Source organism: Lepisma saccharinum, chromosome 5, assembly GCF_977018435.1.
Source record: "Lepisma saccharinum chromosome 5, izLepSacc3.1, whole genome shotgun sequence".
NCBI classification, from domain to species: domain Eukaryota; kingdom Metazoa; phylum Arthropoda; class Insecta; order Zygentoma; family Lepismatidae; genus Lepisma; species Lepisma saccharinum.
The window spans coordinates 46,126,936-46,142,151 of NC_139233.1; the positions used below are offsets into that span (position 1 = coordinate 46,126,936).

The window sequence follows — 15,216 nt, forward strand, 5'->3', positions numbered from 1 at the left end:
GCATAAATTGGACTTAAACTAAGACAAACTTAAGCCTGTGCAGCGAATAGCTTTGGTCAGCAGACAAATATGTAAATAAATATAAAATACAAATAATTGAGGATATGTTTCTTTCAGGGGATTCGAAAAGGCAGAGGACGAGAAGGGGTTCGTCGGGAGGGACGAACTGGGGACTCCTGATTCGTTGCCGGAACCTGAGAGGCCTCCGCTAAGATGGATAGACAAATACGTTAGGCCAGAATGCCCCTGTTGTACCAAACGATACACGGTAGCATTTCTCACATGCGTAGGTAAGTTCACGTTTCTACAATGATGGTACGATCAAAAAGTTACAGGATATGTTACTGTTACTTAGAAGGTTTGATTTCTGTCTTCTCGTTATTGAAGGGGTTTTGAAGCGAAAAAAGTTAAGTGAATTTCAAGTACGATATATCTCGTATATTAAAGGGGATGAAATACGAAAAGTAAGGGAAAATGATTCTGTATCGAGTAAAAGTCTCTCGCCAAGGATATAATGACATGTACATGTGTGTGTGTGTGTGTGTGTGTGTTTCCTTGAAATATTCCCAATTAGTATGCATAAATTATCACATTCATCCTTAGTATCTACAACTACTGCTTCCATTTATTAAGATTGCCTTTTCCAGATAGATTACGAAAAGCTACTTTCATCTCAGTCTTTTCTTGTTTTATCTCATAAGAACAAATAAGAAGCGCCATCTGTTATTTTCCTGCAAAAGATAAAGTTAAGTTTAAACAATAATGATGTTCTTATTTTGGTTTTAGGTTTCATCATATCTTTTGGTATGCGGTGTAATATGAGCATGGCCAAACTTCAACGTGAACAAATGGTAAGTTCTCGTTTATCTATATTTGAAAAACCTTTATTCTGTTTAAAAGCATGTGTACAAAAGTTTTCACCTAGCATCTAACAGTAGCGGCTGCTGCCTATTATGGCACCTGCACGTGCACACCCATAAATGTACATAATTAATTTTTATTATATTTATTCATTGAAGGCTATTTCTTCAAAATACCAAATGTTCCCGGTCCACATCACCTTCCATTTACTTCCTTACGTCAGCTTTTCTAACTGAGCAACGCGCGTCGATTGTGCATGAACAATATTGGCAAGTGCACATAGGTACACGCCAAAGTGGCGTTGTTTTCGACGGCGAATAGAGAAAGCAGAAAGGCTCTTATGGCTTTGATCCGTGGGCTCTCGGACTCGCTTCGCACCAAGAATTGAGACATATTACCTACGCGCATACGCTGATTTTTCTCTTCGTCATGTATAGTGTTGCAGTGTTGCAATCTTTCCACTCCTTGCCGTTTGACGGAGTCGAGAACAATCCACGCATCATTGCAAATTGAGGGATTTCTTTCAGCAAGGGAAATTCCGATCTCTCTCAGCTCGTGCGGATCCGCGCATAGCATCGAAATCTGAATGAAGGGAAGGTCTGGAAAGGAAGGGGAGAGGGCGTGGCGTGTAGTGACGAGCGTATTCAACGATGTAAGGCCAGGTGCGGAATGAATACGTTGATACGGGTGCTGGAAAAATACTTAAAAAATGTCAGCGGTTTGAATTTAAAAATTCACAATGTCGTAGGAAATGGTGTCATTTAGACGTCCTGATGTATTTGGAAGTTCAATGAAAATTTTATATAATCAGAGTTTAATCTTGTATCTTTGTCACAGAACAGTCAATCCAATTCGTTATTCAGTGTATATGAGAACCGTAAGTTGTACTATTATGTCACAAATTTGACATAATTTTTGTAAAGGTGCTGGCAAGAACTACGTAGTTGCATTTGTTAAGGGTTTCGAGGATCATCATGGCAATGACTAAATTGAATAAGTGCATTAAATATGGTAATTAACTTAAGTTTACGATCAAATGTTTATGTAGCATTAAACTTGGGTTTCTGATGGGACATATTTAGGTTGAAGAAAGATAATATGCAATATTAAAAGACGGTAATTACACAAAACACTGCCGATATTATTATCTCTTACAAACCATAGAAGTTTATCGGTATAGCGTTGTGAGTGATTTTGTCAGGTCGTCGAATGCTGAATTTTCTACTGGTCACGAAAGAGCCCAAACAACACATCTTCTCTAGTGATAGATTAAGGAAATGACTCGCTTTCCCTCAAAATGTAAATTGCAAATTTCTTGGGGAAAGCTACTTTTACCCCACCCTGTATTGCTAACACCATATAGTTCGGGGCTAGAGACGTGTGTTTATAACAGAGACGAGAGTGTGTTTATAACAGAGACGAGACCGAGAAATAGATAAACCTTGTAACAAATGTGACGAGACGAAAGATTCCCAAGTATCTTCTCGATACCCCAGGGAAGGGATTGGTAACATTCCCCCTACAGGGGTAAATGACTGCGAGTGCCATCTACATGAAATGATCTTTGGCTTCACTCCCTACCATGTGCGATGAATCGCTCATAAATTGCCGATGCTCGACTGTTGAAAAAAAGCGTCTCTTTTAGCTTGACAAAATGCATTTCTTCCCTCCGTGAGCAACAAACTGGCTTTGAAAGCCAAAAGGGAGGGAAGGAAGAACATAATGATACCGTAAAAGCAGACGAAGGAAAAAGAAGGGGGTTTGTAAAAGGGGGGGTGAAAGGTTTTTAGTTTGGAGGGAAGATCGTCGGTTGTGACTGGTACACAGGTTTTGAAGACTCTATCGAGCTCCTATAAATTGCAACGTCATCTAATGGAACATTTGGAAGGTGTTGTTGGGACATTGTTGGAAGCAACAATAGATAGAGTTCGTGTAATGTGTTTTTTTTTTTTAGGGTAGAACTATGAATATATTCATAACATTCCATTTGTGCTTCGTTGTGTAGAATTTTGTTGCGTGGGTGCGTGCATAGGATATTTTCAAGTCAGATAAACACGTTCCTCAATCTCTAAATTTTTCACTTTTCTGGAATTCTCTTTACCTTCACTTTCATATCTCTATGTCTTTTCACATTCTCTTTGGCTATCGTGCATCTTAATTTCTCTCTTTGTCCTCCTTATATTTTCCTCTCTCTCTCTCTCTCTCTCTCTTACTATATCTCTTTTTCTCTTTCTGTACCTTTCTTCTCTATTTTCTTCTCTTTTCACTTATCAACTGCTTTTCTCTCGTTTTCTTTGTACTTCTCCTTGTCTCTCTCGGCCATATTGCTTCGTTCTTCATCTCCCCTCTCTCTCTCTCTCTCTCTATGTCTTATTTCTCTATCTCTCTTTTTCTATGCCTTCTTTCTCTCTCTCCATCTCTACCAATATATCTTCATCTTCTTTCTCTGCCTATTCCTTTACATATCTTTCTTCCACTTCCTCTCTCTCTCACTCAGTATATCTCGCTTTCCCTTTCTGTACCTTTCTTCTCTATTGTTTTCTCTTTTCACTTATCAACTGCTTTTCTCTCGTTTTCTTTGTACTTCTCCTTGTCTCTCTCGGCCATATTGCTTCGTTCTTCATCTCCCCCCTCTCTCTCTCTCTCTCTCTCTATCTCTTTCTATGCCTTCTTTATCTCTCCCCCTCACTACCAATATATCTTCATCTTCTCTCTCTCTCTCCCTCTCTACCAATATCTCTTCATCTTCTCTCTCTGCCTATTCCTTTACATATCTTTCTTCCACTTCCTCTCTCTCTCTCTCTCTCTCTCTCTCTCTCTCTCTCTATCTCTTTCTATGCCTTCTTTATCTCTCCCCCTCACTACCAATATATCTTCATCTTCTCTCTCTCTCTCCCTCTCTACCAATATCTCTTCATCTTCTCTCTCTGCCTATTCCTTTACATATCTTTCTTCCACTTCCTCTCTCTCTCTCTCTCTCTCGCTTGTAGCCTTTCTCTGCCATTCTCTTTAACCCTTCACTTTTCTGTCTGCATCTCTCTCTCTCTCTCTCTGTCTCCACCTCTATCTGTTTTCCTTCACTTCCATTTTCTGGATCTTTTTAAGTCTGTCTCTACCTCTGTGCTTTTATCTTTAGCTTTTTAGGCCTCTATAACACGCCAGAAAATTATTAATTTCCAATTCCGGTCCAATCCACACTTACTCGTGGCGGTACGAGGAATATTCATAGCTCTGGGACCGCCCCCTCACAGCCACATACTTCGTCCATCACACCATGACGAATGCTCTCTTCGCCGTGCAATATTGCAATCGGCGCATCGCAAACAGGATTCCGGCGGACACAAAGCGACGGGTAATGCTTTCGAGTTCACGCTTCGTTGTGTCCATTGTGGCGGGGCCCTCGCCCCCTCTCTTTCCCCCTTCAATGGCGGACGGAGACGGCGTCTCGCTTCAAGTGATGGGAGAGGCGCCATGCGATTGAAAGCTCGTGAACAACGCTTCCTCTGTTTACCCCTGCTCAAAAATCACCCCCTCCCCCAAATATCCCCCTCTACTCTGCCAGAAACTGAAGTTAAGGCGTCATGAAAAAATTAGATCTTCCCTCCGTATTTCAATTGTTGTGTGAAGTATGGGATATAGTCAGGTTCGGATTTATACATGTGGAGGCCTAGTACTAAAAACAGCATGAGCCTCCCTCCCCCACATTATAATTCCAGTTATAACTGTTAGGATATGTGATAATTCCACAAATGTTAGTTGGTCTTTTTTAGCAAGCAGTGTTAATTAATACCTATTTCAACATCGCATTTCGAGAAAAGGTCTTTTGAACATTCATTGTCCATTGTCTAGTGTCCAATGTCTCTGCATAGAGCGGCTCTGGGGCTCACCGAGCCTCTAATAAATGGATACCTTCCACCGACCTTTGATGATAAAGACGGCCGGAGCGTGGTGCTGATCACATCACCTCCACAAATAACCTAAATTGTTTTGGACCCTAACTCTACATCCCCTATGTACCTTCACAACTCGTGTAATAATAATATGCATTTCTCTCCCTTGAAGATGGAAAGAATGTCCTTCTAAATCTATTCATTTACCATTTACACCCTAATCCAGAAATGGCTGTAGCATCCCTCCACCCCACTTTGGCAAAACGTTTAGTTCATGCGTTGATTCTTTGCTTAGATCTTAGTCTGTAAGATGTCCTTTTAATTCTGGCCTTATCTTTTAAAGGAACTGAAATACAACTGGAGTGTAGCTGTAGAAAGTGCTGTAGATTCGTCGTTCTTCTGGGGTTACCTCGTCACGCAGGTCCCAGGCGGATTCCTCGCTTCCAAATACCCAGCGAATAGGTACGTTTAAGTTCCCATAAGCGCCCATTCATTTTCTTACAATCTATTCTAACCTTTATGTGTAGTAACACCACTTCTCACAGTGATAATATTGCCAGGAAATGTTAGAAGATAAGATTAAATAGATATATTTTTGGGTAAAAAAATGAATACTTGAAAACAAAACTTTCAAACTTGTGATCACTAAGCATCTTTCTCCTCAGAAAAATCTTTTCATTCAATTTTGAATAAAATAAAATTCTGAATAGTTAAACACTATATATGCTGACAAAGGCAGTCTATATTACAGTAAAAAACACATAAGAACGATACGTTTTAATCAGTGGCGTAGCAACATATTGCGAGGACCTGGGCGAGATTAGAATGCGAGGCCCCCATCATTTCTTTAAATGTGAAATCTCAATTTGAATCGATAAAAAATCTTCAAGGATATGTCAGCAAATTATCATATTTAAATATTATTAATAGTAATAATAAATTACTGACGAAAATGATATTTAGTAATAGGCCACAGAGAAATTTGCACTTGACAGAGGTATATTCTTGTAACACACTAATGGATTTTTCTTTAACGAAAGTAGTAGTATAATAAGTTTTTAAAAATGTACATAACTGAACTATCTTTAAATGGGCAATACTTTTTTCTAAAAAATCAGAAATGAAATCTACCAATCTTTAAATATAACCTATATAATTTTCAATGAGTTCTTCTCTGCTTCCTCATTTCAAAATTTCTAGGATGCAAGTATGGCATAAGAAGAAAATATCGAAGGACGCACATAAAATTTTTCCGTAAATATTTCAAATGATAAATACGACAATAATTTTAACTTTTCTTCGGGCTCTCTTAGGCTTAGGGACCCGCCCGCCTGTGTATTACGCCTCTGATTTGACGTATTTATTCAAATCATAACGTTAAACTAGAATTTAAAGACAGATAAAAATAGAATGTTTCAATTTTATTTCCCGCAAAAATTAGCCTTTTTCGATCTACTTTTCTCTCTTCCACTTATTACATTTTGCGTATCAACTCCATGGGACGCGAGGCCCCTTCAAGCGCGAGGCCCGCGGCGGTCGCCCACTTCGCACATCCTTGCCACGCCACTGGTTTCAACTCTCTATCAGAGACTTTGGAAGTGTGCCTTGCTCAACATATGTAGTGTTGTTTTCTTCTGTCATGGAAACAAGGCTTAATCGTGTTACCTCTGAACAGTTGTAATCTTTGAAATTACTTTGTTACTTATGTGAAAAAGAAACTTTTTGGAGAATGTATGAGAAAATTATAGTAGAGCATGGTTGGGCAACTCGCCTGCACTTTTGGTGGAGGACAGCGAGCGCTTTGTACGGTTCGGCTCACTATCCACGGCTCTTACAACGCCCCAGAACCGCTGTTCGCTCTGCAGTCCACATGTGAATACGAGAGCGCTCTTCAACGTTTACAGTGGGTTGCCCAGGCCTGTAGTAGAGAAACTACTACAGATACTATACTCCTCGAAATCTACAGTAGAGTAATAAATTTTACCATGAAATAAATAATTCTCTGTAATTTTCTTTCTCCAATTAAAAGACGTATTTTTATAATGCAAAATATGTGATGTTAAACATAAATATCTTCTCTGAGCCTGAAGATTCCCAGCAAAAGCAAGTCATTTGGTAACAATTGTAAAATAATTAACATGTCATGTAATTTCATGGCGCCTTTTTGTTCAATTGTATGATAACCACAATACCAATGAAACAAAATCGAGCGGGAGTTCTTACCGTAAACATGAGAGAAGGTAGTCAGAGCCATATTTTCCATATATTCACACTTTCTGAAAGGGAAACACGGCTAATTAGTTCGTTAGCCAGGATCTCAAATTTAGACGATCGGTACCACTCGGGGGGGAATGGGTTCTCATATGATTTTTTTCCAAGGTGTGGATGCCTGAAGCTGGAACTGTGTGATAGCATCTCATAACTCTTTGCTTTTTATATAATATTATTGAATTAGTAACCATAGATGAAAAATAATGTTTTTTTCATATTTTTTATAAAAAACATATAAATTGATCACAATATTTCAATAAATAAATTTAATTTTATCAGGCTGATTAAATTCAATATTATTTTATAATAATTATAACTATTAAGTGTAATAATATTAATATAACCCTTATAATAATTAAAAAAACTTTATTATATTGCTTATATACTGACATAGATTAAATGCATAAGTTTCATTTACAATTTTCAATAATAGGAGTGGCTAAATCTTAAATATGCATGTATGTTATAATTTAACATAAACAAGATTTTATTATTTACATTCATCATTATCATCATCATCTTCTGGATAGGTGTCATCACTCATTGATTATCACATGTGGGTAGTCAGCACTTGTCAGTGCAACTGATGTTATTTAGACAGAAGACGCAGTTTGTAGTTTCTAATGGATTGGTTGGTTGATTGATTTGGTGTTTCAAATCCACTTTATGCACAGTAAGCCTAACTGGGACTGGATCTACAGTTTAAAGTGGTATACGAACCACTATGTGCCTCTACCTACTTTCGAACCTGGAACCCCTTCATTACAAGGCGGTGATGCTACCACTTCACCATCGGGGAGACAGTTTCTTTTGGAGTTGCGAGTTAGTAGATCTAACAGAGTTTAAGATGCTGGCTGCCATTCCATCCAATCCATTACCAGCTCCTCTGCTCCGTCGTGTTTTTTTTTCAATGTCCACCTTCTCCCACTTGGTCTAGGTGTACGTGGATCATTCAGAAGACATCTCTTGCTTATAGCTGATTAATAATGGCACGTTAAGCATGTTTCTTGCAAGTTGATAAATGTCTATCTCGTCCTTCTTTACACAGAATAGACGACATGTCATGTCATTCACACAAGGTACGGAAGATTTTGGAGCATACAGTAAGCACGAGAACTACAGTTTGCCAATTACTATTTCATTGAGACCCCATTCATCTCCGAGGGTGCTAAAGTATTTCCTGTGTTTGTCTGTTGGCAGGAAGGATGCACTTCCTTTTCCTTTTCCTGCAAATGCACATGGAGAGTTATCATATCTCGACAAAAATTTTTAATAAGAATTGAAGCTGTTTTCTTAATGTCAAGAACCCACATGGGTATTTTAGTACTATATTTTAGAAAGAATTTAACCATGAATCTTTCATGGAATCTCAAACACACAATACACACATCTGTGTCATCTGAGCCTCTCATTACCGATTCATAATCCTCATTAGCAGCGGCAGTACACCAACAAATTGCCATCTCTTCTTCATGTTTACTGTTGAGATTGAGCACTTTGGGGCTCCCTTCAGATGTGATGTTCCATCATTTATCTCCACAGTTCGCGAAGTGTTTTATTCAAAAGATTTACAAAATGCTCTGGTTTCCTACATTCGTTAGCAAGAAATGCAATTAGAGTTGTTTAATTCATTACGTGACTTAGGAATTTCCTTCACTTTCTGACAATCTGGGAAGATGAGATGCTCTGTGACTCATGCCCGAGTTCTTCCCACGTGATTGTCCTTTCGGTGTTCTTTATATACGTCGAATTGTACGTATCAAACAGACATGGATTATTGGACTAGTATTTCCTTCTGGAAAGCAATGGACAAGGCAGATAGACCTCACCAAAGTTTGACTTCTCTTATTTTACTCTCTGAATAAGAGACATACCGTCAATCGCCGTGGCTGAATTTCCAGATATTTCCTCAGTGGGGATAACATTTTTCTGCAAGTATGTCTCTGAAGCCCATGATGATGGTTCTAAGAGAAAGCCCATTTGAAGATTCCGATTCTGTGCTGTCACAATAATTCGACCAAATAGTGTCTTCTCTGATAATTGACCTGCCATATCTATCCACCACCTTCTTCTTGGATCAATAGAGGAACAGTAAGAACTAGACGAAAACCATGTACAGCCGATGTTTATGCAATTGAAAGAACATTCAGAGAACAGATACAGTAGAATATGGATTAGTACAGGTAACAGAAAGACCCTACAGTCGCTTGCACCAATGCTCACATGATGTGCGTCACTATAGAGCACTGTGTGTACCAATAGAGCAGCTCAGAAACGGACATAGTCACAGCAGTAACTCACCCCTAGTATGGTGGGTGATCTCGAACGGCCAACACCGCTGCACATCTGTGTGGCATGGACTCGATGAAGTGATCGATGAGAGCTTGGAGGATTCCTCGCCACTTTTCACTTTGAGCAATTTCAGCACTGGAAGAGTTGAGGGAGTTCTCACCCTACCTAGAATGTGTCTGCCAAGTGCATCCTAGACATTCTCTATGGGATTTAAGTTCAGTAATCACGCTGGCCACTCCATACTCTGTATTCCCTCGTCCTCTACACTAACAGAACTCTGTGAGGACGAGCATTATCGCCGTAGAAAAGGAAACGATCACCTATTGCATCTGCGCACGGCATGCCAAGAGGTCTGAGGTTCTCGTCTCCATATCTAAGGGGGCCTCCCCGATGGCGCAGTGGTAGCGTCGTCGCCTTGTAATCAAGGGGTCCCGGGTTCGATACCCGGTGGAGGCACAAGTGGTTCGGATCCCACTTTAAACTGTAGGTCCAGTCCCGATTAGCCTTGCTTTGCATAAGGTGGACTTAAAACACCAAATCAATCCAATCCAATCCATATCTAAGGGCCGTCAAACTGCCATTTTGGATGACTTGGAGGTCTGTACGTCCCACAATTTTGATTCCAACCCACAAAATCATTCCACCACCTCCATTTTGGAACGTTTCTTGAACAAAAACGTGTTCCACAGTCTCTTCAGATTAGGCACGTCTATTGTAAGGTTAGGGGCTGAATCCCGACTCATCGGAGAACACCCCATTCATTGTGGCCCCAATTGCAATGTTCCTCAGCAAAGTTTCTACGGATTGAAAGCTGCACGGTGATGGAACACACACCATGAGTCTATATGCATAGAGGCCATCTTTAAGAAGGCGATTGCAGACAGTTTGAGATGACATCTGCGCCCTATTGCTGTGAGAATGGCATGTTATAGCTTCGTTGCATTCTGTCGTCTGTTCCAATCGGTTGTTAACAAGAGGTACCTGTTGTCATTTGCTGTTGTTGATCGCTGACGGCCTTGACCTTGCCTTCGTCGCACATTTCTCGTTGTTTGGAACCGAACCTACAGGCGAGAAATGGCATTTTCAGACACTCCAAGGGCTACAGATACCTCTCATTGTCTGTCCAGCATCCATCCTTCCTATGGCTCTCCACGCCATTGATTCAGGTAAATCGCACTTTAGAGGCATTGTACCACTTGCCCACGTTCCTCAATGAACTCTTACACTCTCCTTGGACTACTACTGTTATTCTCACTGTTGCGAACTTTAGTTGTTAAGTTAGAGATATAGGCATTAATGATGGGCAAATAGCCAATTGACTCCACTGATGATGTTAAATACCATCCAACTTGTCATTCAAATTATTAAAATATTAACATATTTGAATTAGTGTTATTATTATAATCTTAATTATTATCATCATTATTATTAATTTAGATCAAAGTTACTGTAATTGTCATTGTTAATAGTGAAAGTCAAAATGTTAAAAATTATCAAAACTTTCCATTTGCATCAAGGTTATCTGGAAAGTGGAGTGAAAACACCCAGAAGGCAAAGAGTTATGATATGCTATCACATATTTTTCATCTCTAGGCATCCCAACCTTACCAAAAAATCATATTAGAACCCGTCCCCCAGAGTGGTACCGACAACTTGCCTGGCTCAAGGCCTAAATGGAGAGTTAATACATATCAAATAGTTTGTGTGCATATTGGTACAGTACAATACACGATTTGGGTATATGATATAATCTATAATAATATTTCTTAGGTACTGAAATATTGCAGAATAAAAATGTAATACAATATTAAAGGTAATGGCAAGAAATTAGATGTAACTTGTGTACATCTAAGAGAAGAAAAGAAAGAGCAAAAGGCTACGAAAAAGATATAAATAAGGGAAATAGAGGAAAAAGAAAGAGATATGAGTTAAAGAGGTAAGAGATAAACAAAGAAGTAGAGAGATAGATGGAGAAAAAGGAAGAGAGAAGGAAAAGAGAGAAATATAAAAAGTATAGAGAGGAAGAGCAAAAGAGAAAGAGAAGTTTAAAGAGATAAACAAAGAAAATATAGAGAGAGAAAAAGAGGGATAGTAGCAAAGCGTGAGAGAAGGCCAGAGAAAGAGTGAGAGAGAAATTAAGGAGGAAGAAAGATACAAGGAAAAATAGAAACAAAGGATACAGAAAAAAACGGATGGAGAAAGAGATACGAAGGAAGAAGAGAAAGAGAAGAAAAATATATAAATAATGGAAGTAGAGAGAGAAAGAAAGAGATGAGAGGTAAGGCTATTAGAGAGAGAGAGAGAAAGAGGGAGACAGTAACAAAGAGAGAGAAATAAAGATAGAAATAAATGAAGAAGGAAGAAGAAAGAAAGGGAGAGAGAAGCAAAGGAAGTAAAGAAACAAAGGAAGTAGAGAAACAAAGGAATTAGAGAATTGAATGCAGAAAGAGGTAGTTAGAAGAAGAGAAAGAGAAAGACAGAGACAATGAAAATGAGATAATCGATTGAAGTATAGCGCAGAGGGAGAAAGAGGAAGAAATAATAAATGAAAAACGGAAAGCGATAACAAGAGGGAGAATGTTAGATAAAGCAGAGCAGACCTGAAAATATTTCGTGTACCCTCTGGCGACGTCAGTGATGAAGACAAGGTTAAGCAAAAACATTTATTTGCAAAACTAAGCACTAAAGACAGCTTGAATTTGAAATTATGATATAATTGCGGTAAACAAGTCTTACTTGTAGTTATCAATTCCCTACAAGAATTAATAAAAAGTATTTTCACTAAGATGAAATTACTGTACATGTATGAAATATGGCACTTTTGTAGATTTTTCATTCTTCTGGGGTTCGTCGTGACCTCTGATAGTAACAAAAATGCGTTCAGAATGTTTCAATCTGTAGAAAATAATTATAGTTGGAACTTACTTAAGAGAATTTTGATATGCACATTGACATAAAGCTAAATAATGCACGCAAAGGGATAAGGAGAGAGAGGGTTGGAGAGAATTAGAGGAACAGATACAAATGACGAAAGATAAATTGACAGAAAGAGGTAAAGGGAAGCAAAGAAAAAGAGACAAACAAATAGAGAAACTGAGGGAGAAGGAGGTGGAGGTAGAAAAAAAGGAAGGTAAAAAGAGAAAAAGGAGAAACAAAGAGGAAAGGGAGAGAAATAGAGGGAGAGATAAAAAGAGAACCGAAAGAAAGAATGAGAGATACGGAGAAAAGTAATAAACAAAGGAGGTAGGGAAACAGAGAGAGAAAAATAAAGAGAACCCAAAGAGAGATACAAAGAAGGATAGAAAGACAAGTAGGAACGAATATAGAAAGGAAGTACAAAACATAAAGAGAGAGAAAGAATGATAGAAAGATAGAGAGAAGGCGAAAATTGAAGAGAAGATAGAGAAACAGAGAGAGAGGAGCGATAGAGAAAGAGAGAGAAAGAAAGATGAGAGAGACAACATGCCTTCTCGGAAAAAATCCACTCCTTAACTTACCAAATTCCAATACATAACGTTTTCTTCTTTCACCATTACGAAGTACAAGCACACTGGCTCTTAATTTAATTACATCTTGTACACAAGTTACATCTAATTGCTTACCATTACCTTTAGTATTATATTAAATTTTCGTTCTGCAATTTTTCAAAACCTCAAAAAAATATGTTTGTCTTCTGCAGACTTACTCTTAAATAATACGTGTTTCATTTTCTTCAGAGTATTTGGGACAGCCATCGCAGCGTCTGCCTTTCTCAATCTACTCGTGCCCGGAGCCATGATGTTAAGATCCACCGTATTCCTTATTATCATTCGAATTTGCCAGGGTCTTGTGGAGGTAAATGTTTCTATGGTATATTTTAATGGTGATATATTTCTAAATATCAGATCTAAATTATGTGTACACTGTCGGTACTTTAACCACACAATCGTCAATGTCAGATTAACATTTTTTACGAAATCCTAATTTATGCTTTATTCGTTTGTAACTACAGTTTGAATTCATTTAATTGAGAACTTTTGACACTGAAAATACCTCAGAGGGTACATTACAAATTATACCCATATGTTGAGAGCTCACATTATACGAGATGAGACGATTTGTTTTTACAATTTTCAAACAAAGTATTACATAATATAAAACTAATTTTAAATTGTACACAAAAAGTTTATCTAATACTATACAAAACAATACTAATTTACTATATACAATTATTTAATCCCTGAATATAGCGTTTTCCAACAATAATATTTTCATTTTATTTTTAACTACCATGAATCTCTTTTTTGTAAGAGTGGTTGTTTGGTTGATTTGGTGTTTTATGTCTACTTTATGCACAGTAAGGCTAATCGGAACTGCACCTACAGTTTCAAGTGGGATCCGAACCACTATGTGCCTCCACTGGGTATCGAACACGGGACCCCTTGATTACAATTTTTTGAAAGGATTTGGTAACAAATTGCACAATCGATGCCTGTGTGAAATGCTCTTTTTTGATAGGTAGTTAAAAACACTTTTGAAAAAGGTAAAGTAAAAGGTAAAGTGCTCCCCTGTGCATAGCACCACGCCATGAAGGCGTATAGGGGGTGTGGGGGTAACGCCCCACACTTTCTTGATCCGGTCATGAGTGGGGGTGATGTGATCAGCATCACGCCCCTGACCGCCTTTACCCCCCAGGGTTTCCCCCAGGTACCCAATGTTATTCGACGCTGGGTGGGCGCCGGGGCCGCTTCCAACCTTAGAAAAGTTCCCGGATTTGAACCGGCCGGGGATCGAACCCGGGACCTTGAGCATGGTAGTCAGACGCGTTACCGACTGAGCCACCGCGGCCACCACACTTTTGAAAAATGAAAGTAATTTTTATTCTGGTGTATTTCTGATTGTTAGACAGTTTTATTTTATTTTGTGTATAAAAGTGTTTCCAGTATACGTACCTGCATGAACTTGGAAGTGTTAGTATATGACATTTTTTAAAAGACGTTTTCATGTTTCAGTTTATGTGCATTTGCCAAAATAAATGGATCCAAAAACATATTCTAATCTGTACTGTGAAAATCAGACTATGAGACCAAGATGTTCTGTTTTATACTTATATTGAACTAAATTCATGTGCTTCAATAATGCACAACATTATTGACAGTTGCATACGCATTGTTTAAGAGATGTAGTGGGTGCGTGCGTGATTGTGTGCTTGTGCCTGAATTTAATTTGTTGTAAAATTGAAATTATGAATATTATATTATGCATTGAGAATTACCTTTCCTGTAGGTATTATGTAAATAATATGTTAAACTATAAAAATGACATATGTTGTGTCAATTTTAAAATTATGCATAAATCCCCGGGGTAAAAACTATTTTATAAAATAAAATGCTCCATCTAACAAACTGAGAATGTTCTACGTGCAACACCGGAAAAGGTGAAAATGTTCTACGCGTACCGTCCAACGAAGTGGAGATATTCTAAGTGTAATAGTATCTAACAGAGTGGGGATGTCCTCCGTCCAAAGCAAGAGTGTTCTACGTCCAATATACATAGTACAACAAAGTGGAGATGTTCTACGTGCAACACCCAAGAAGGTCTCGGATTTTTCTCGTGTTTTTCTCTTTTTTATTTCTTTTTCTTTTTCTCCTTTGTTTTTCGGTTTCCCGAACCTCTTTCTTTCTCCCTCTCACTCACTCACTCTCTTTCTATGTATACCTATACTCTATCCAGGGAATCTCTGGAACAAGGCCGCTAAGGCTGCTAACTGCAGTCTTCTTTCCCCTCCACGTTCGCACATGTTCATTGGTCAAGCCTTCTCGAGTTACTACATGCGCAGAAACTTGCTTTCCAGATATTCCCCGGACAGAGTATGCATATCTCTTCGCTTGAACGTGCGTTGAACGGCCGCCCTACAATCTCT

At 38.5% G+C, this 15,216-nt stretch overlaps 1 protein-coding gene across 1 annotated transcript in view; it reads left to right on the forward strand.

Annotated features, from left to right (window-relative positions):
• VGlut (Vesicular glutamate transporter) overlaps positions 1-15,216 on the forward strand; it is a 186,087-nt gene that overhangs the window by 143,183 nt on the left and 27,688 nt on the right. Inside the window, exons 4-7 of the mRNA XM_083122855.1 lie at positions 118-290; positions 787-851; positions 5,095-5,213; positions 13,031-13,148. Of these exons, the coding sequence (XP_082978981.1) occupies positions 118-290; positions 787-851; positions 5,095-5,213; positions 13,031-13,148 (475 nt within the window). The remainder of the gene's footprint in view (positions 1-117; positions 291-786; positions 852-5,094; positions 5,214-13,030; positions 13,149-15,216) is intronic.